This window comes from Labeo rohita, chromosome 10, assembly GCF_022985175.1.
Source record: "Labeo rohita strain BAU-BD-2019 chromosome 10, IGBB_LRoh.1.0, whole genome shotgun sequence".
NCBI lineage: Eukaryota > Metazoa > Chordata > Actinopteri > Cypriniformes > Cyprinidae > Labeo > Labeo rohita.
Genome location: NC_066878.1, coordinates 3,483,372 through 3,507,442, shown reverse-complemented (window position 1 = coordinate 3,507,442; position 24,071 = coordinate 3,483,372). Strand labels below are relative to the sequence as shown.

The 24,071-nt window shown below is 35.2% G+C and overlaps 1 protein-coding gene across 4 annotated transcripts in view; it reads right to left on the bottom strand.

Annotated features, from left to right (window-relative positions):
- kirrel3a (kirre like nephrin family adhesion molecule 3a) overlaps positions 1-24,071 on the bottom strand; it is a 178,222-nt gene that overhangs the window by 37,082 nt on the left and 117,069 nt on the right. For all 4 annotated transcript variants that reach the window (XM_051120608.1, XM_051120605.1, XM_051120606.1 and 1 more), the window contains exons 4-6: positions 16,365-16,522; positions 10,257-10,407; positions 875-980 (exon numbers count right to left, since the gene is read on the bottom strand). In XM_051120608.1, the coding sequence (XP_050976565.1) occupies positions 875-980; positions 10,257-10,407; positions 16,365-16,522 (415 nt within the window). The remainder of the gene's footprint in view (positions 1-874; positions 981-10,256; positions 10,408-16,364; positions 16,523-24,071) is intronic.

Here is a 24,071-nt window from a genome sequence, read left to right as displayed (position 1 = left end):
TTTTGCATAGCAATGCAACAAATTTGAGCCATGATGCCAAAATCACTCCAAGGCCTTATCTCTGCAAAGCTTTGACATATTGACACCAAAATTTGTGTGTGTCATTGTCACCTCACACTTAACGTACCACATCGATTTGACCTATTGGTCAAAAGTGATAACCCATTAAATCATATTACCAGTGCTTGTTTTTTTAATTTTTAATTTTTCACCCGTTTTGACTAAAATCATCTTAAAATTACTTGCTTGCCTAGTGCTTGGCCCATAATTGCTGCTTGCAGCTACATTTATAAATGTTTTTACTTTAAATTTATTGCAAAAAAGAAAAAAAAAAAGATATAGTGTATACGTATCAAAACAAATGCATTAATTTGAATAAAATAAAGACAATAAAATAACTAACTTTGTTATCATATTAAAGTACTGGATCACAATTTATTTATTGGATCAGCTTTCACCACATTGTGATGCCACAACCAGAAATAAATAAATAAATGGAAAGAAATTAAAACTTGCTGTAGAGCCATTGGCCACACTGTTTTTTTTTAGACAAAGTAATGTACAAGTAAAAGCATGCAGAAAAAACATGAATTTCAAATTACTAAATTTGCATATGATTTTTGGGTGGTTTCAGAGCGCAAGCTCTCAATGTGTCACATTGTGCCTCAGTTGCTATTTCCATACAATCACGTGTTAAAGCAAAAACACATTAATTTATCATGCAGCTTTGCATGCATACGCGATGAACGTGTGTTCGCATGTGAAATTCATGTGGTTTTTCCGTGAAGGCATCAGGAGAAAAACATCAGGAGAGTGAAAGAATGAGATACTGAGATAGAAAACCAGTTTCTGGTCTGTGTGTGTGAGCTCTCACCTGTAATGAGTGACACGGGGATTCGCTTTAGCGGCACAGTGGAACTTGACCAGATTGCCTTCCAGAACAGGCTGCGGTTCCACAGAGAGGTTCACCAGTGGGAAATCTGGAGAAGCAGAGAGGGCCGGTCAACTTCAGCTTTTCCACAAAACACTCATTAATAAACACTCGTCAGAAAGATTAATTGCGGATTAAAGAACAAACTAAAAATACTCTAAAAAGTGGGAATGGCTTGATTATTCTTTTTCTCGGTAATGGGAGCTACTTTGCATTAAGATTAATTGGCGCTGTAACTTGCCTTCTAATTGCTGAATTAGAATTTAAACAACTTTTAAAATGAGCATGATTAAAGAGAGTTTTCGGCGAAACGAACAAATAGATTGATTACACAAATTAAACAAACAGCGGCCAAATTCACATTAAGCAAAAGCGATATTTACCCCCAGACTTTTTATCGAGCTGTTTCAGACAACAATTACATTTTATTTAGTTGAGTTTAATGCGGTGCTGGAATTCTCGTTAAAAATCTGGCAGTTTCAATTAAAACAAAAGAAAGTTTGAAATATGCAGGTTGGATCAAGGCTATCCCACTTCGTCAGAGTTCGCTTTCGCTCCTTCCTTCCCAATTACACACACACAAACCCCAACAGACAGACAGGACTGACAGCAGATAGACAGGAAGTGACAGCGGACAGACAGGCGCTGACACGCTCAGAGCCGAAGGAACTGTCTGTGAAAGCATGATTGTGCCGTGTGTTTGTTTGGACACAGGGCATGTTGGACATTAACTAGGCCAGCGGTAGAAACATCAGCGACATGCCGACAAATCACAGCGATTCCAGACAGCAGTGGTTCCTCCTGCTGTTTTCCCCCCCAAATCCTGAAACTTTAATATGAGAAAAGCTTCTACAATCTGCCCCAGTCCTGTCAAAGCGCAGTGGACAGATCTGTCACCTCCCACAGGTCTGAATGTGATTAGAGGCCTCTGGAAAGCCCAGACACAACGCTGGGTCTGATTTCTCATTAGCAGTCTGCTCCCGTCACTCGCCCAACGTATTTGTACCTGGGACAGATGTTTCATTCATAATGCCTTATGGCGCGGGACTAGTCATTTAAAACTAACCTGCAGCTTTTCTGCAGAACACTGAAAGGAAAAAGCAGCACATTCGAACACATTAGAGAAACAACAACAGCGATACGGCGCAAGCCGTTAGCAAATGAGAAATGGACTACTCGGACAACTTTCTACTTATCACGGCTCAGACGTTTCTATTCAGTGTACCGTGTGAGTTACTCATGAGAATGCAGATTAATACTACTTTTAAGGGCTGTCAGTTGATTCAAATAAAGAAGCGTGTTCTCTGCGTTAACATGAATTACCTTGAACCACCTAACGTCCAGTTGTCATCACCGTGAAAAATTTTTTTTTCAAAGCTGTAAATAAAACAAACTACTGGAGTATGATTAACAAGAAAATATTAGTTCAAAGCAGTTTCTAAATGTAAATTGTTTCTACAACAATTTCTTTTTTTCCCCCAGTGAACCTGTTGAGTGTCTATTTCTAAGTGAATATGACTTATTAAGAGGAATTGCTTGTGTGCATTGGTGCCCTTTTTCCAGTCTTTTAAAACAGATAAATAAATTGCATGCATTACCTGTCTTAAAGAAATGTATCAGCTTATTTAATTAAACAAATATTTAATTTTTAACAATAAGACAAAAGACATCCAAGATGTTCATGTCTTTCTTTCTTCAGTCATAAAGAAATTAAGACTTCAGTGTGGATTAACAGGCTTAGGATCCTAACTGAAGATTCAATTCAGCTTCAGAGGGCTGCACACGATCCCAGTCAAGGAATAAGAGTCTTATCTAGCAAAACAATCTGTCATTTTATCAAAAAAAAATAAATAAATAAATAATAATAATAATAAAAATAAAAAAATGTATAGGGTACAACAGAGTTAAAGGTACCTTTGATATTATTTTCTTCCAAACCACTAGATGGCAGAAAAATGTGGCGTAGCACACATAGCACTCCAAAACATCCACTTTTCAACATACACAAGCAAAATTTTCTGATCCTTGATGTGATCTAGGGCAGCAGCACAAAGTCGATTCTGTGCTTACTTGATCTAATATTTGATGTTTTTAAAAAATGTTGTCGATTTATGTAGCAAATGAGAATTGCTAAAATATTCAATATATCTTGAGACAAAGATCTTCTTAATGATTTTCAGTTTTGTTTAAGATAATTAAAACAGCAGTTTTTAAAAAACGAAAGAATATGTAAAAGCATGGTATTTGGGGTAGAAAGCGCCCCTACTGTTGGATCTAAAAGGCACAATAATTAACATGATAATTAATAAAAGACTGACTTTTTCATCCGTTGACATTGTTAGATTCAGATGGTAAATATCATATTAGAGATAATCACCATGTTTCGAATGAAACCATCATACTTAAAAACATGCTATTAATCATATCTTATAATAAAACTTGTAATAAAACTAATAAAAACTTATAATAAAACTAATACAATTTGCTTGTAGTACTGTAAATCTATATTAAATTATTATGGCATCTCCTTCAATCTTTAATCTTTACATTTAAAATGATTTTGTTCCTGTATTTTAAAATATATGTTTTATATTAACAGTTTAATGACAGTATATTTATTGAACAAAACATAAATATTTTATTTATCAAAATAAGCAGAAAATAGTATAAACTTTGCTAAAGTGATTATTTTGAACAAGTATTAACTTATACAATATTTAAAAAAAAAAAAAAAAAAAAAAAAAGTGAGCCCCCTTTTCCACCTCATACATTTAGAAGATTTTTAAACAAAATAAATGACTTGTATAACTTTTTTTCACACAAAATCTGTTGCTCCATAAATATTCAATGCAAATGTATGCATTTTTCTGCAATCATACACTTTGGGCACAGTGAAAAGCCCATTTTTTCTTAGGGGGTGCCTTTAGCCCCGTTGTACCCTATGCTTTTTTAACCACAAATGCTCAACTTTGACATTGGAAAGGTCACGTGTGACCTAGGTGGAAGTACCTACCGACCCAGTGTTTACAAAGCGAATGTACAAAGAAAGTCAAACGCCCTTTACAGCTAAAACAATGATGTTAGATGATTTTGAAGTTGGAGGAGAAAATGAGTTTTGTCACCCCACACTACCTTTTTGAATCGAAGTAGACGAAGAACCAAGCGTGACCTTTTCTACATTTTTACGTAATGCATGAAGTTGTGGACGTGCATTGCAGAGCTAGTGCAAGATGAGCATTTGTGGTTAAAAGGTATATCAATTTTTATTATTTTTTTTAGAAAATGACACATTGTTTTGCTAGATAAGACCCTTATTTCTCGGCTGGGATTGTGTAGAGCCCTTTGAAGCTGCAATGAAACTGCAATTTGAACCTTCAACCTGTTGATCCCCATTTAAGTCCACTATATGGAAAAAAATCCTTGAATGTTTTCCTCAAAAACCTCAATGTCTTTAGCTGAAGAAAGAAAGACATTCTTAGATGTTGGATGGGGGTGAGCAAATTACCAGGAAACTTTAATTCAGGAGTGAACTAATAATTTATGGCTAGAATACAGTATGCAAATTTTAAACAGATTTTAGACCGAATTTGCAGTCTGGGCAAATCAGCACTAGTTGGCGAAAGTCAGAGCCAGTCTGCAGATTTTGGGCAGTCTGAAATAACAGATTTCACAGAAAATTATAATGATACCCACTCTGATTTTTTAGCTTCAGACTATGATTCCAGATCTTCTTGCTGACACTCATTTATAGTGGCATTTAGAACAAATCTACAGAAACAAGCTGCGATATTTGAAAATGAAACTATGTCACAAGGCTCAGTGCAAATTAGTCCACATGGATTTCTGCGAAAACATACCAGGTCCTCAGATGGTACAGAATCAACACTGATTTGTGGTCATTCATTTTAAATGAAGTTTGTGCTGGACTGGGGCTTCACTGGGATTTAGGGAGGTTTCTAGGTTTCTGTAAATCCGAAAAAGAATCGCATGCAAATATGCATCCAAAACCACCACGTCCTCTAAACGTAGAGGCATGCATCTATTTTGGATGGAGGACTCAAGGGGGGATGCGAGTGAGTGTTTCCTTGAGCTTGATAAAGCACCTCTTGTCAGTTTCCTTTGTGTAGAGTGAGTGCGTTCACCCGACAGGAGCTCACGAGAGGCCTCCAGACGCTGCTCCATGTGCACATGTGGTCATTAATTATTCCTAACAAACAGCATTGTTTCAAACCCACTCTTATTTACAAGGCAATTACTTTGAGAAGCGGAGAGCCGCTCTCCTGGGTGCTAATTCTTAAACGAACCGGTACGCCAAGGCCCACAAGCTAACGGCGAGAAAGATCTTCACGCCACGTTCGAGCAAAGGGTCAGACGGCATTATCGGCAGCACTTGCTGTGAAGAATATTAGGCGCCTTTACGATAAAGCCAAATCTCTTTTGAATCGTAAGACGGAGGAAAAACTAAAGGGGATAAAGTGAAGTGCGGACGCGGATTGATGTGGGCTGCAAGCTTTTATGAAATATGAAACATGTTGTTTAATGGGGAAGTTTTAATTACTGAATGCGGTTCAGAGGCACTGATGACCTTTAAAGAGAGAACATGTGAATGGAAGGAGAAGACTGTTGGAGATGTGAATGTCAACACGTTGCAGATTAATTTGTGCATCTAGCCTATGAAGACTGGTTGAGTCCAGAGATCCTTTGTAAGGAGAGGAACCACCAAGAAATGAAATGTTTTTTTTTTTTTTTGAATGTCCGCTTCCATGGAAATAATCAATGGAATCTAGAATAGAAGTCTCGAAGGGTGTCAGACTAATTAAAAAGTAGCACCCATATCAATGAGGAGCGATACGAACCCTTAACTCTGGCACACTGGAAGACCATCTGCTCAGGGCCAAAATGATTAAAGAAATGCACAGAGAAAGAAATGGTTTCCCTGCTGAACAGACTGGCTAAAACCACTCTGCATTTACTAAATGGACCTGGTTGGTTTATTCTGGTTTGATGATGGTACAGCTGGAGTTCTGAAGAATTCCATCTGCACATTTAGTCCACTTAAAACCTTAAAAAGCATTTCTGGTACCTAGCATTTCTGGTACCTGAAAGAACTTTTAGCTTTCAGTGAATGATTAGAAATCCCACAAAATGACTGTATGGCTGACTTTTAATGTGTTAAATTAATTGTCTCAATTTACATTTTATAAAATGTAACTAATCTTTAGATGATGATTAAATTACACATTTCTTACTCGTTTTTCCTATTTGTTTTTATTTTTTTTTATTTTGCCTTGTGTTAGACATCAAAAATATTCAATATAAAATATATTAAAATATTCCATGTTATTTGAATTAATAATCATACTTATCATCTATATAATTTTAATATTTGCTAAAATATTTATTTAATATTTATTATATATACATACACATTTTTATTTTTGGTATTAAACGAAATGAACAAAATTTCAGCAAGGATGGATTAAGCACATCAAAAGTGATTGTAAAGACTTAAATGTAATAACATTATAATATTTTATATATACATACATACATACATACATATATATATATATATATATATATATATATATATATATAGATAGACAGATAGATAGATATCATATTGTAAAAAATTATTACTGTTTACATTGTTATTATATAATATAAATTAAATATAAATATTTATATATATAAATTATTCCACATTATTTAGCATTTTTTAAATAAAATAAAATAATATTTATTTTAAAAGTATATATAATAAACATTTTAAATAGTATATAATATATAAAAATTATATATATATACACATACATATATGTATATATATATATATATATATATATATACACATATATATATATATATATATACATATATATACACACACACAAACAAAAGATATTATACATAAATTATATAATTTCATTATAAAATTATTTTACAGTACACTTAAAAATATAATGCTAATATTTACAAATAATTTTTACCAATTTTTTATTTTTTCTATGAACTTTCAGCATTTTCAAACCTAAAACCAACAAGCTTTTATTCTGCTGGGTTGCCAGGTGCTCTAGTGAAGAGTGCAAGTGCAGCGCATCAGCGAATGAAATGTCACAGTTTTGTGTTTTGTAAAACTAGCAGCACATAGCCTAGATTTATACTTTCAGTTTGAATGGAAATCTTAATAGTGTTACAGTTAGAATGATATTACTAAAACGGTAACCCTACGTTAACAGCTGTCAACAATGTTAGTAAGCAAATGAGCGGTCTGAACTTATTTACACAGCTCATTTTTTTATTTTGGTTGCACATGCGCACTACTTATGTAAATTTAGCAGTTGAAAAGGGTTTTGTGGCTCATTACGATTCAGATTATTGTTAGTCAGAAGGACAACCCAAGTGGTCATACAGCAACGGTTGTGATTCACAGCAGGGTCAGTATAGATGAAGCTGGTTCTGCAGGAACCCTGATGAATAGGCCATTGCTTTCACAGCTAAGAGCTTATATGTGATTAGAAGCAAGTGTTTTCTGTCTGGTATGAAGAGAAGGGCCAGAGTACAGCGGAAATGTGAAAAGCAACACGCTTATTTAGGTCACCGGTGAGTCATGTACCCACAGATCGGCGCTGTTTATTAGCCATACACTTTAGGCGGAATGCTAAAACTTCAGACGAAATGAAATCTAAACATTCTCCCGTTCTGCTGATGAACTCTTGCAACTCTTTCACGTCGCTGTATTATATCAGGCCAGAGCAATTTATATCTGTTGTTGTTGGGCAATTACCTACAGAGAAGAATAAATGGAAAAAACAGCATGTGAGATATAATGAAACTGATTTCAGTAAGTAATCTCTGGGAACAGTGGAAAACATCTTTTGCCAGCTCTGCCACAAAACACATTTCCCTCATCGCACATCACTTAACAGCTGTCTTTTATAAATATTGATGGCATGAAGTGTTAGGAAAGCGCCCCTGGTGCCGGTTGGAGCTCCCTATGGGCCGCTGTGGCCCAAAGGTTCTAGCACCTCTCTGCTCTCAGTCATCACTTATTTACCCAGCACATGTTCTTCCAGTGTGTGGCCTACAGCGGGGTCTCCACTTCACTGAACTGTTTCCTCGCGTTAGACTGGCCACATCTCAAACGCCAGACCGCACGGGCTCAGGTTAGACACGGCGTAAATTATTCTGATAAAGATGGCTAAAGGGAAGTTCAAGTGAGCCTCCATGACTCGTGAGCTAAATTAATCTTGACAACAGCAGTTAGCTTATTTGTGGCAATTTCACTGACTTACACATACACTACTGTGGAATAATTAAGATTTAATAAAGTTTAAAAAAATGTTTCTTGTGCTTAAGGCTGAATGTATTTAAATACAGTAAATAATAATGTAAAATAATATTACAATTTAAAGCAACTGTCTTCTATTTGAATATATTTTAAAATATAATTTATTCCTGTGATGCAAAGCTGAATTTTCACCAAAAATTATGCCAGTCCCCAGTGTCACATGAATATGTCACATGATCAGAAATCAGTCTAATATGCTGATTTGGTGTTCAATTTATAACACCAAATGAATTTGTCTTATTAATATGGATAAATAAAGTTAAACACGACAGCATTTATATGAAATAGAAATATTTAGTAATATTAAAATTGTTTTTACTGTCACTTCTGATCAATTTAATGCATCCTTGCTTAACAAAATAATGATTTTTTTAGGTCTGTCAAATGATTAATTGCGATTAATCACATACAAAATAAAAGTTTGACTTTGCCTAATATATGTGTGTGTACTGTGTGTATATATAAATACACACACATTAATGTATATATTAAAGAGAAATGTTATTTATGTACAAAAAATTATATAAAAATTATAATAAATACATATACTTGTAAATATTTCTTACATATACATATACATGAATGTGTTTGCATTTATATATACATAATTACACACAGTACACACTAATTAATCGCAATTAATCGTTTGATAGCCCTAATTTTACACAAAACTTTTGAATGCCAGTGTATCATGGTTTCCACAATAATAAGCAATAAAAAAAATCAACATTGCTAATAAGAAATGTTTCTTGACAAGCAAATCAGCACATTAGAATGATTTCTGAAGGATCTTTAAGTGACACTTAAAACTGGAGTAATGATGAAAATTCAGGTGGTTCATTGGTATAAATCACACTTTTAAATAATAAAATACTGTAATTTTTATCAAATAAATGCCTTGGTGAACATAAGAGACCATTAGAAAATATATAAATATGAATTATTCCAAACTTTTGACTTGTAGTGTAGGAGAGTGGATATAATCTGAAACCTGGCTGATTTGATGTTCTCTAATCATGATTAATTAAACAAAGGATTTCATTGGCCCTCAAAGTGGCGACATCGTCAAAACTGACCAATCAAGGGCGCCTGCGCAATCCAGGGAGGAAAGAGGCTTACAGTTAAACTCTTCCATTGTTTTGCATGACAAAACGATTTGGGCCGAGTCTGGAGAAGGAAAAAAAACACAAACGTTTTCCGTTTTCCGCTTTCAATTCAGAATTTGAGCTCCATTGTGCTGAGGTGCATTCCTTCTGGGCAATAAAACATACTTTACGGACGTGAAGAAAGGAGCTGTCAGAACTTGTGGATCTTTCAATATGATATATTTTCTGCTTTATTAGTCAGACTTAATATCTTTCAACACTTGAGAGAGTTGAAAGAACGCCTTTGTTCCCTATGCATACATTGTCAGAAATATTTCATCAAGAGCTAATCTTCGCGCTGAATTAGTTAAGGCCTTTCATTTTAGTGCTTTCAGATACACTTTTGACAGACTGCTATAAATAAAAATAAACGAAACGCCTGTATACAGAAGCAGGATCTGGCCGTGTTCAATTCTTCCGACATTTAAAAACGAACAATTAGCACTTACGTCTACAATAACCGGCTTAAAGCTTAGAAACGTCCCTGTATGCTGCGTACAGAGAAACTGTCACTTTCACAATTGCTTCTCCAAGACAAAAAACAAGGCAAAACAAAAATTGTGTCAAGTCTTGTGTGTCTGTGGAGCGAAGCACGACATGTGCTCAGACATCAGATCGCATGCATACACAACGGCTGTTTGGATAAAGAAAATAGGACAGCACATAGCGGATTTTCACATGTGAATAATTTATCCACACAGACAGGAAAACACTAGAAACACTCAGAACAGAATGCAGGTCGCGGGATTTGGAAGGGGAACGTGAGCTTGAACGTGTCTGTCGCTAATTGTGTTTGAACAGAAGCGCGGTCGGTGGAAGACCCACTCACGTTGGATGTCGATGGTGACCGTGGCCTCCTTGCCGTTAGGCGCCGCTTTGTTGGAAGCACGGCAGGTGATCTGCTGGCCGCTCTCGATGTTCGACGCGGAGATGTGGAGCGTGCTGACCGTGCTTTCTCTTCTGCCATCTCGCAACAGCGTCTGCGTGAAAACACAAACATTGTGAGCCTTAAAGTGTCAGGGAGCAGCATTTTGCAGATGGTCGATCATATTCACAGGGAAAAAAAGTAAAAAAAAAAGCTAAACAATTCGAGATGGTCTATCCTTGGGCGTCCTCTTGAGCGTAGGTCAAAAACAGATTGCGGACTCGCAATCAGCTCCTCTCTGTTGGAAGTCTCAGAACAAACCATCTACCCAACAACCCTTGAGTCTCGAGTACCAAATGAACATGAAATGTTTTCTTTGTTATCAGACTAGCTCCGTGTTGAAATCTGTATTGAGGAATCTTTCATTGGAAGTTACACACTTCATATGTCAATCACAAAGCAGCTTATTCACGATGATATTACCTGCACTTTCGCGCTCTGGTATTCAAGCTATTGTGGAGGAACCGTGTTTATTGAGGAAAGATTATTAAAAAATTGGTACAGATATTTGAAGGATATTGACTTCATCTAAAACACCCGTCAGCCTCGCAGCTATAACAGCTTCTCTCGCAGAATTAATCAAATAACGCAATAAAGAGTGTTCAGAGTGGAGCTCGATTCCTGGAGAAAAATGAAAAATTCAAATCTCTCGTGCTTTTATCATCTGACATTTTTCTAAAAGGTAATTGTGTTATGATGAGACGAGGCTCTCCAGTCATTAGGCATTCACTGCATTCAGTTATAAATCAAAGTTTTAGGCACATAATCAAGTTAAACTCAATCCAAAATACAGACATGAGGATTTTTCACTGATTTTGAGAGATGAGACACAGCATTCCCATACTTTTACCTGCCATTTGTTGTGAAAACAACAATATTTCCACTTTGAAACAAGATAATCACTACAGTGTTCTTTACATTTCAACTGCTGTTCATTTTATTGGTACACTGAAAAAAAAAAATCTTTAAAAAAAGAAAAACTTTAAAAAATCTTCATAACAATTTGTACTAACACATTAAGTAAATTTTACAATCTAATTACTATTGAACTTAACCATTATAAAGAAATTAAGTATACATTACATAATTATATATCATTTCACTTACAGTTTTATGCAAAAGTTTGGGAACCCCTTGCAGAATCTGTGAAAATGTGAATAATTCTAAGAGAGATCCTACAAAATGCATGTGGTAATTTTTTAGTACTATCCTGAATAAGAAAATTTACATTAAAGATGTTTACATAGAGTCCACAAGACAAAGAAATAGCTGAAATTATTAAAATAACCCCCTGCAAAAGTTTGGGAACCCTTGTTTCTTAATACTGTGTGTGGTTACCTGGATGATCTACGATTGTTTTTGTTTTTTTTGTTTTGTGATGGTTGTCCATGAGTCCCTTATTTGTTCTGAACAGTTAAACTGAGCACTGTTCTTTAGAAAAATCCTCCAGGACCTGCAGATTCTTCAGTTTTCCAGCATCTTTTGCATATTTGAACCCTTTCCAGCAGTGACTGTATGATTTTGAGATCTTTTTCTTTTTACACTGAGGACAACTGAGGTACTCAAACACAACTATTAAAAAAGGTTCAAACATTCACTGATGCTCCAGAAGGAAACACGATGCATTAAGAACCAGGGGGTGAAAACATTTTGAATTTGAAGATCAAGGTAAATTGTACATAATTTGTCTTCCGGGAAACATGCAAGTATCTTCTGTTGCTTTCGAAGGGCAGTACTAAATGGAAAAAAATTATATTTCAACAAAATAAAAAAAAAAACTTGGACATCTTCATCCTGTTCAAAAGTTTTCACCCCCCCGGCTCTCAAATCTTACAGTCACTGCTGGAAAGAGTTCAAATATGCAAAAGATGCTGGAACACTGAGGAATCTGCAGTACCTGGAGGATTTTTCTGAAGAACAGTGTTCAGTTCAACTGTTCAGAAGAAACAAGAGACTCATAAACGAAAGGAGAATCAAAGATCATCCAAGTAACCACACACAGTATTCACAAACTTTTGCAGGGTGTTATTTTAATAATTTCAGCTTTTTTTGTCTTGTGGACTATATGTAAAGATCTTTTATGTAAAATATCTTACTCAGGACAGTACTAAATAAAAAAAACAGCATGCATTTTGAATGATCTCTCTTATTTTGTTAAAATTATTAAATTTTTCACAGATTCTGCAGGGGGTCCCTAAACTTTTGCATAAAACTGTATAAAATTAATCAAATCTACTTACCTAATTTAAGTAAATTTAACAAAGAAAATAAGTAACTTTAGCTTGGCCAGTAAAAAAAAAGTCAAAGCAATAATTTAATTTGACTTAATATAGCACATAAATAAGCCATGCTTTTAAAGTGTAAATAAATTATACAATAGATATCGTGTAGATACATCTACATTATCATTAAATTGACACTTATCCGAACACAGAGACTTCAATTCTAACATTCCGTGGATCATGTTTGAGTATGAATGTGTCATTCTGAGGAGAAAATGAACTCCAGATGGAACAAAACCACAAGCTACTAAATCTAACAACAAAAACGATGCTAAAACTGTGTAAATACAGCCGAAAAACAAGGGGAAAAGTCTACCTTATTAATTATTCATGTCCCAGTGCATGATGGGAACACCAGTATCAAAAAATCTGAACATAAATATTAGTAATCATAAATATTAGTAATCATAATAAATGCTTCTTGAACAGCAAATCAGCATATTTAAATGACTTCTGAAGGATCATGTGACACTGAAGGTTGTATTAACGGCTACTGAAAATTTAGTTTTGTCAAGACAGGAATAAATTAAATTTGTAAGTATATTAAAACAGAAAATGGATATTTTATATTGTAATAATATTTCACAATATTACAGATTTTACTGTATTTGTGATCCAATAAATAAGTAAAAATAGTAAAAATAAAATGTAAAAACTTTTTAAGGTCCCATAAATAATAAATATACAAACAAATGAAGCAAGTGAATCTGAGATGCTCCTATAGCAACACCACTACAACAAAATGGCTAATGCGCACACATCGGATAAGTGTGTGATTAAATGCATTATGGTTATTTTGTCAGAGCTGTTGATTTTCTGTCTGACTGTGGTGACAATTCAATAGATGAAGCTGAAAATCAGTGTGAAACCATCCTGTGATCTCAATTCATCCTTAATCGTGTTGACACACTGAGTTGCGGCAAGGAAAAACACACATTTACTGTGAAAACGGAGGAAGCAGGAGGTTGAACCAGCACCTCTGAACATGTTTAACAGATTAATCCAAAGCAATTCCTGTGTACATTCCTCTCCTCAGTTCTGCAGGGTGTTTTATAACACTCCTATTTTCATTAAAACGACATCTAATATCCAGTTTACACTGCCATGAGTTTAGAGACGTGAATAGCTTTGTTTTTATCTGTCTCATGGAGGCACTTGATTTCAGAAGGATTTAAAAGAGTCTCCCAAGTGTAGAACAGATTTGAAAGCACTACTTCTGTTCGAAAAAAAAGAGGTAACCTGTCTAGCTTGCTTGTGTCTAAATTAGGTCTGGTTAATTAATGAAGGGACTCTCTCCGGTGGGTGCTGAGGGGTTCAGCTTACTCAAAATGAGCAGATTACGCTCTCCAATCATAGTACGAGCGGCCCTTTAAACACATTTCCTGCTCTCTCAATTTTCTCCCTAAAGCTGACAAACTGAGCAAATTGCTGAGGAACACATTCATAATGGAGTGCTGGAATGTCTTTCCATTATGACATATTTAAAGCACTGCATTACAGCTTTACTTTGCCCCAAGGATTAAATTAAAAATTAGTCCTCACTTGTCATTAATTTGACAGAGCCGAGCGTTTCGAGGACACGCAGTCAGGCGGAGTGCAGGATTTCATGAGAGACTCTTTTTTTTGACAAGTAATAGAGGGGTAATATTGAAAATATCAACTGTAGGCAAAAAAAAAACAAAAAAAAAAAAACTGTCAAATATACAGGCCTTGTCTCCAAACCTACACAGTTATTCACCTAGACAGCATTTTTTGCTGTCATAGAAGCGCTTGAACCTTCAAATTGAATTGAAATGTTTTTAAACAGCATATGTTTAAACACTCAAATATGTATTCTTGGTCATAGGCACATTCAGGTCATGATTCAGCCTTCAACAAATAAACCTAGAACCTAGAAGTTTTTGAATGTTCTACAGTGCGACCAAAACTACTGCATGCGACTATCAAAAAATATGTGCGACTGACCCAATCAGCTTATTTGTGTTTACGCTGTGGGGAGCTTCAAAGGTTTCTATGTTTTTGCAACGCTGAGTAATGTATCACAGACAAATCTCTTTGAATCCTTTCATAAACAAAGTGTAGAGAGAGTGTAAATAAGAGATTCAGCGTGCAGTGCAGAGAGCTCCGTTGATTATAATGGACCTTTGTGAGATTCCGATGAGTGACAGCTTTAATGACTTTTAAGGGAGTTTGTAAATGAGATTTTGATTTAATACAACAGTTAAATAAACAAGAATTTAACATTAAGTGACACTGTCTGACTATAACACTATTGCCTGATTTTGCTCTATTTCATTGTCAAAAATAGTCTGAAACAAGTCGCTGAGCCGTTGCGCATCTCCATGCAAACACAGCGGTGTTTCGTTTATGAATAAACGTCTGTTTTTAAATTAATCTAGTGAGTCAATGATTCAATTTTCCATTCATAAAGACATTCACTTGGTTTATTCCTGAATGAATCAGTCTTTCGAACGAATCGAATGAATGATTCAGTAATTAAATCAGTGACTTTCTGCCACCTACTTGGAGACTTAGTTTCCTTTTTAAAGTATCTTTCTTTTAGTTATTTTAATTATTTAATATTACTGTATTCAAAAGTTTACACTTAAAACATTAATCTCAACATGAATTTATGAATTCGATTGCACTCATGCCACTGCTGCGCCTCATTAAACATAAGAAAATACACCTACAAGCCACTTTTGTATTCTTCTATGCCACCTCTGTACAAATTAATTTTGTTAATATTGATTTCATTTGATTGGTAACTTATTCTACTTGTTCTTATCCTGTTGTTTTAATTATAAATTTTAAAAAGCTTAAAAAATATAATAAAAAAATGACATAAAAGATGACACACTTCTAATAAAGTTAGAAAAATGCCATTACAAAGGTAAAAACAAAACTCCCCTGTAAATCCCCTGAGTCAAATACTAATTTGATCAGATTTTTTGATTATTGATTAGAAGGTGCTCCTAAAATTTAACTGTGCTCCTTTTTTTTTTTAAGTAAAAGAAAAGTAAGCATATAGCCCTGAACGAAACCTAAATCATTTAATACATCATTTTTGAGCATCACAGACTTGATTCACTTTGAAATGAATATTCAGTACAGTATTTTTGGTCATTATATGCATGTTTGAACTGAATCGAAAACAATTTCAGACGTTTTCGAGCATCAGATGCACAAGCTGAATCTAAAACATTCAAAACAACATTTTGGGAATGATAGATCACTCAATTTGAAATGAAACACTCAAGACAGTTTTTGGGAAATGTTTGAGCTCACAAATCTTTTGATCATTTGATCATTCAATTTGAACCAAACTTTTGAGACAGCTTTTTGGGGTATCACATGAGCCAAAACATTTGTGGAAAGCTTTCTGAATCAAATCAAAATGTTTCAGGCATCATTTTGGATGTCACACGCACATCTGAACTGAATCAAAATGTAAAACAAAATGTAAACATTTTTTTGGGTCTTACAGAAGCATACAAATGTTCAAAACGGAACATTCCATTATTCAGTTTGAAACCAAACACTCAATAAGATGCACATTTGAACAATCTGAAATGTTTAGCATTTTTTTGGCATAATAGTTAGATATAAATGTTCAGTTTGAAACAAAACACTTTTTTGAGCGCCATAGGTGCAATCAGTTGAAGATTTAACACATTTATAATGCCTAAAATTCCATCACGGTACCGCAAGCAGCAGGGATCTGCCGTACCTTGGTGTACGCGGCACCGTTCAGCACCTCTCCGTTACGGATCCAGATAATGGAGGCAGCCGGTTTGGCGTTGTCTGCATGGCAGGTGAGGTTCAGCGAATCGCCTGCACGCAAGCTCACCACAGGCGCTCCGATTATCACTGGGTCATCAGGAGGAACTGGGGAAAAAAATAAATTTAAAAAATCAGCGAGAAGTTTACCCTCTTGTTTCACAAACAATGGCACATAGTAAAAGAGAGAGAGGGAGAGAAATGGAAGGATGAGTCAAAAAAACAGGTTTCTGAATAGCGCTGATTGCAGTTCTCTTTTTAAAAAGCTCTGATCAGCCTGCTTCTCACTCAGACTCAGGTAAATTATTGATTGGGCACTCAGCTCATTAGGGAGCATATCTGGGGCAAGTCTAAATCAAAGGCAACAAGCAGCTGCTACATCCTGAGTGCTCCAGAGAGAGCACTGGAAAAAGAGAGAGGGCAGTAAGACGTGAGAAGAGGAGGGACTATTTGAGGGTGCCAGAACGGGCCGACTGGGGGGTGGTTGTTGTTGGGGGACGTCCCAGAGATGCTGACTTCATTAAGAGGGAAGCTGAGACTCCATTACTCATATCTTACTGATTAGACTTCTGCCAGCTTTTACTCTCGCCGAGATTTCTGGCCAATCAGACGGCACTCATAAGTTTGTGCAACTGGGTACTTCAAGGCGCCATGGTAACAGTGAAGTTTAGGGTGCAAAGGGGACGTTTTGACCATGTTTCTTCACGAAATGAAAGTCTCTGAGGGAGGACGCTGGACATCATCTCTTCAGATCTTTCTGTGTAGCACATCAGACCGTGGAGACTCGTCCCTCACGCTACGCGACGATCTCAGAGCACAGAGTCCTGTGTGATTTGTTAGCTGGTGTTTCTTCCCTGGAACCAATCAAGTCTCCCTCCGGCTTGAAAAAAATCATACGGTTCTCAGAACGAATGAATAGTTTTTCCCTTCTGCCTCCGTGTATAAAGGCCACAGACACATCTAGTTGTCAGCACGGTTTGGAGAGGGAGAAAAATAGAGAGAGTGGGAGAGATTAGAGAAAGAGAGAGATAAAGAAGGAATGAGGAAAAATGAAAAGTAGAAAACTGATTCGGTCTGTCGTGATGGAAAAGTAAATCTGTTTAAGTGTGCGCAGCCACACAAGCAGCTCAAGTATTATAAATAGGTATCAAAATTATGTAAACAAAAATTATTTGCAGTATGTAATAGATATACATTTAAGATGTTAAAAGATTTCTATTCATTAAAGAATCCTGAAAAATTATATTTGTAGCAACAGCCAATAACAGATTGTATGGGTCAAAATTATCAAATTTTCTTTTACGCCAAAAATCATTAGGATATTAAGTAAAGATCATGTTTCATGAAGATATTTTGTAAATTTCCAATTGTAAATATATCAAATTCTAATTTTTGATTAGTAATATACATTGCTAAGAACTTCATTTGGACAACTTTAAAGATGCTTTTTTTTCAATATATGTATATATATATATATATATATATATATTTATTTATTTTTTTTTTTCACCCTCAGATTCCAGATTTTTAAATATTGTCCTATACTAACAAACCATACATAAATGAAAAATGTATTTATTCAGCTTTAAGTTGATGTATAAATCTCAGTTTCAAAAAATTGACCCTTACGACTGGTTTTGTGGTCCAGGGTCACATATAATAAGAAATCTTTCTTGAGAACCAAATCAGCTTATTAGAATGATTTCTGAAAGATCATGTGACATTGAAGATTGGAGTAATGATGCTGAAAATTCAGCAGAAATATATTCAAATAGAAAAGTTTTTAAATTGTAATAATTACTTAACAGAGAGACAGATTATAGATAGATAGATAGATAGATAGATAGACAGATAGATAGATAGATAGATAGATGCAAATGAGTAACAGTAATAGTGGTTTTTGTTTTCCTACTAAAACAGTCATAGAAAACTGGAATGAAACCCCTTTTCTGCATTTAAATTAGCGTCAGATAATTCAAAGTACTTCCATCCACTCAGAATCCACTCTCATTTCCAGGAGCAATTAAAGTCAGTGTCATATTCCTTTCCCCATCTGGACATCAAAGCCATCCTTAACGGCTTGTTTTAACGCCTAAGTGCTTTGCCTGTTTAGAGCAAACTCATTCTGTTTTTTTTTCAAAGTGCTACAAACATAGCTTACAATTGCATGCTGGGATTGTTTTCCGGGACTGATAGACCAGAGGCTAAGTGTATGCAAATGAGCACAACAGTTAAGTCAATCAGTCTGTCTGCTCAAGTTTCAGTTATTGATGGGGTTGAATTAGAGAGAGCGCTGGCGTTGCAGTCCAACATTCAAGTCCTAGAATTCCAGAAAGCTAAGTGCCAATATATTATGGTGCGAATTCACACACTGCCATTTCCAAGCAGCTTTGGATGGCATCCCGTGACTCTCCATGTGGCACGGATCCCAGATGGTTCATGCTCTCCTCGTGAGCGCCAGAGACCAGAGTAACCATGTTAAACCTTCTTGTGACCGCCATGTTTGCAAATATGCCCTGGTGCGAGGCTTCCAAGCCGGTGCCTTAACGCAGCCAATCATCTTCTTTGTGTTGAGCCGGTCAACACGATGGATTAATCATCCCGCCGTAATTGCTGTTCAGAGTGGGGAGAAACTCTCACACGGAGCCTAACGAACAGCCAGGACCGAATTACTTCTGTCTCTGCCCTCTTGATACACCGGGCCCTTGAGACACCCCGAGTCATTCAGCATGTGGAAGGAGAAAAATGGAGCAATTTCATTTTGGAAACAAGAGAGAAGGGGCATTCTGGGAAATGTGACCTATTTTATAATGTACCTGGATTTGGTCTTACATCTGGAGATGTCTCTCTCTCCCTTTCTCGTTCCCTCTCTGTCTTTCTCTCGCAGGAATTGGTAGCACGGTGGATTAATCACTTTCATCCTGAGTTCAGTTGTTGTACCACACAGCGGCACACAGCCTTTAGCAATTATCCCTCTTTTTTGTTTTTATTTTTTCAGGTGTATTAACTAAAAATACTCACAGAGGTTCACGATAAAAGCCCTTTAAACAGAAGCAGATGTGATCTTGTTACCAGGACACAAACATTTATTTAAATAAAAGCATTTGAAGTGAAATATTCTTCTGTGTTGTTTGAAACTGCGCTCGTGTTGATCAGATAATGATGCTGTGGTGTTTCACCTTTTAAAAGTTCCCGCTCAAGGCCAGTTTGTTAACAAAGGGGCTGCTTAATTTCAAACGAACTGTAGGAAGTCCAATTAAAATCGAATAAACAAGGTGAAATAACATTTTCAAAAGTTTAAATGTTAACACAAGGGCAGGAAATGTTAAATCCAGGACTATTTTTATCATAATTAATGGAAACTGCATTACGTAAAGCACTAACCGACCTTGAATTGCACGTTCAACAACATAATCGCTGCACTTTTTATTGTCACTTTTGTGCAGTAATGTTGACTAAACAGCACAATGACCAAACGGCCTTGCGGCATTAAACTATCTGTTTGTTTTGTAATAGAAATCATTGTCTTACATCCTCCTGTCAGCTTATCAATGCGAGAGCATCCGACCGACCTTGGGCCTGTTTTTTTCAACTGTGAACAGTTCGCTCTCTCTTCGAGGGAAACAGCCTCATGTGAGACTTTTAAGAAATGCTGTATAGTTTGTTCACAAACATCTGTGGAAGGAAAGTTCTTCAGGTTTCGGTAGACACTTCTTTTAATACCGAAAGCTCTGGCCAATCTATCAGATAATTGACTATCATTAAGATTTCCTTCATTTCACTTAATACTAGTATTGTCATTTCACATTAATTTGTCTTAATTATTATATAAAGACAAGCTGTCATGTATTGAACTAGATCTACTGAGGAGGCAATGAATATTAAAAGTTCAATTACGCTTTAGGTTCAGCATGTTTGTTTTTTTGGTTATGACATGAATAGCGAGTATAAATAAATAAATAGATGTCAGCTTGATGAGCTTTAACTACAGGGTGCCGTTATTGACACAAGCGCTGAATTGAGAGCGAGCGATTTATCCCACTCCTTCTGCTCGAGTTCCCTTAAAAGCTTCTCTGGGAGGGAAGGCATGTCACTGAGACGTTTGATACTCAGAAACAGGAGTCATCTTGGGAGGACGCCCCCCTAAAAAAACAGTACAGCATGTACGGAGATGACACGCATGGGCAAGTGGCCCACACCAGAGAGCCCTTTGGCCTGAACAGGCCAGTGAACAGCAGCGCTCCGCTCTAATCAGAACTCTGTATCGTGTTCCACATGCCCTGTGGGAGCTCTACGGTACAGGAGGAGCCTGTCATTGTGCACTTTTTCTTTCCTGTTACTCTCTATGATATATCAATGTGATCTTAATTGGATTTGTATTTGTATGCGGTTACATCTGGGTTGACAATATCTACGAATGGAATTTCAGAGATATAGTAAACATGGTTAATATTGTGTTAATATTGTTTTTTTTAATTAATGTTTTATTCAGCAAAGATGCATTAAATTGATCAAAAGTGACAGTAAAGATGTTGTATTTTAAATAAAAGTTTTTGAATTTTCTATTTATCAAAGAATCCTGAAAAAAAAATCGCCACATTTTCCACAAAAATATTAAGCAGCACTAATACTATTAACACTAATAATAATATGAAATATTACTTGAGCAGAAAATCTGCATATTACAATGATTTCTAAAGGATCATGTGACTCTGAACACTGTAGTAATGATGCTGAAAATTCAGCTTTGATCACAGGAATAGATTACATTTTAAATATATTAAAATAAGTAAGTTACTGAATCAATAACACTCAAAGTCAATAATTCAATAACTTACTCATAAAGTGACAAATTGAATCAGTCATTAAAGACTTGAAGTAATCTGTTAATGAATAAATTGTATAAGTGTATGATTCATTGACTCATTCACAAAGACAGTCACTTGTTTTGTTCTATAATGAATTAGTGTTTTTGAATAAATCATTTGAGTGATTCAAATGACAAAGAATCAATAACTTACTCATAAAGTGACCAACTTAATCAATCAGTCATTAAAAACTTGAAATAATCTGTGTTTATGAACAAATTGGATGAGTGTATGAGTCAATGACTCATTTGAGTGAATTATTCATAAGACTCACTCATAGTAAACAAAAAAAAAAAAAAAATAAATCAAGACACTCAAAGACAATGAATTAATAACTTACTCATAAAATGCCCAAATGATCTAATGAATCAGTCATAAAAGACTTGAAGTAATCAGTTTTTTTGAATGAATCATTTAAGTGAATGATTCAAATGACTCACTCATAGCAAATTCAACTTTAAAAAAAAAAATCAAATCAATAACACTCAAAGACAATGAATCAATAACTTATTCTTAAAGTGACGAACTGAATCAATGAATCAGTCATAAAAGATGAAGTAATCTGTGTTCATGAATAAATCAGATGAGTGTATGATTCAATGACTCATTCACAAAGACAGTCACTTGTTTTGTGCTAGAATAAATTAGTGTTTTTGAATAAACCATTTCAGTGAATGACTCAAACGACTCACTCAGTAAATTCAAATAAAAAAACGTTGAATCAATTACACTCATAAAGACATTGAATCAGTAACTTACTCATAAAGTGACGAAGTGAATCAACGAATCAGTCATAAAAAAACTAAATAATCTGTGTTTATGAACAAACTGGATGAGTGTATGATTCCATAACTCATTTACAAAGACAGTCACTTCATTTTGAATGAATGATTTAAACTCTCAGAAAGAGACACTGAAAACATTCCTACGCACAAAATGAGTGAAACGTCTCAGTGTGGAACATCATTCAGCCAATCAAATACACAGACCAGAGCTAATTAATGAATGAATTAAAATATATAGTTGCCTTTAAATTTTAAATCATCATGTAGCTCAAAAAGTAGAGCATGGCACTAGCAACACCAAGGTCATGGGTTTTATTCCCAGGTAAAGTAAGACATTATAAAATATGAAGCTTGAATGGAATGTGCATTGCTTTGGATTAAAAGCATCTGCCAAATATGTAAATGTAAAATGGCCAACATAATTTAATAACTAATTTACTCACCAATGTGTACTGTTATTCACATTTAGCAAGTTAATTTTAGACACCGCATAAATCTCAGCTGAAGTTTTGCACCTATGTCACATTACTGAGAATTTTTATTCTGCTGTGACACAGTAGCATGATGTACCTGTCTGTGAATTCACATTTCTACGAGATGCAGATGTTGCTGCATGCCTGCTGCCTCTTCAACAAAGTGTAACATTTGAAATGAGGACCAGCTGTTGCAAACTTCAATACATTTTGAAAAATTCATATCACCAACTGCACTTGCAGACTGAGGTGATAATTCTTGCATTTAAAACCAAGGGTGCTATGTAGTGGGGGAAGGAAAAAAAAAAAAAAAAAAAAAAAAAAGCGAACAATGGCATTTGGCTGTTATTCGGGTTGAGACCTGTATCTGTGAACTCTGCATTTTCAATTTCATCACAGCATTGTTTGCTTTCTCTGTTCCCGGTCTGGCTGCGATATGCCTTTTTGCGGCCAATACTGGTGCTGACATTAACATGAGGAGACGGGGAACGTATTTGGACAGGGCTGGGTGAGTTAGCTTGCTGCGAAAGGGTGAGAAATCCGTTAAAAAGAAGGGGGTGGCGGGAAGACAACAGGACTTCTTTTCGCCACCTTTCCATTCTAGTTTTCTGAGAATCGGGTGATGATCCCTGACTGGTGTCTTATCCATGAAGAGGAGGAACCGAACAGCCTCTTTGAAAGACTACAAGTAATTGCCGTCTCCTCTCATTAGGACTGATGTTTGTCTCCCTCGGGGACGGGTTAACGTGGCTTGTTCAACACGCTCTTAAGGCAGAGGATAACATCTCGTACAAAGCTTTAATCCACTAGCTTTTCCTACTACTATGCTGAGAAGTTCACATGTAGGCCTAATTAATGTTACGTGACTGCATAATTAGATTCAAAAAGAGAGTTTTGTGGCTTTTAGCACATCTACATTACTGTTCAAAGGGGTTGTTTGAGTTAGTAATTTGGTAATGCTTTTGTAAAAAAAAAAAAGTCTCAAGGCCACATTTATTTAAATACAATAAAAACAGTAAAATAATTAAAATAACTGTTTATTTTTATATAATTGAACATAATCCTTACATGATCCTTCAGAAATCATTCTAATATGCTTATTTGCTGCTCAAGAAACATTTGTTCTTATTATCAATATTGAAAACAACTCCTTAATTGCTCCTTAATATTTTAGTGGAAAATGTGACATTTTTTTCAAAATCAATAAAAAATACAAATAAAAAGTTCATAAGAAAAGCATTTGTTTAAAACATAAATCTTTTTTTTAAACATGATAAAAGTCCTAACTGTCACATTGAATCAATGTGTCTTTGCTGAATAAAAGTCTTTTTAAAATAGTGCTGTTAAACAGTTAATCATGATTAATCGCATCCAATATTTATTATGTATATTAATACACACACATGCAGTATATATTTTGCAAGTATTTCCATGTATTTCTCTGTATATATTTATATTTGTTTAATATATAAATATTTTTAATATATAAACATATTTTTCTTAAATATATACATGCATGTATGTATATTTA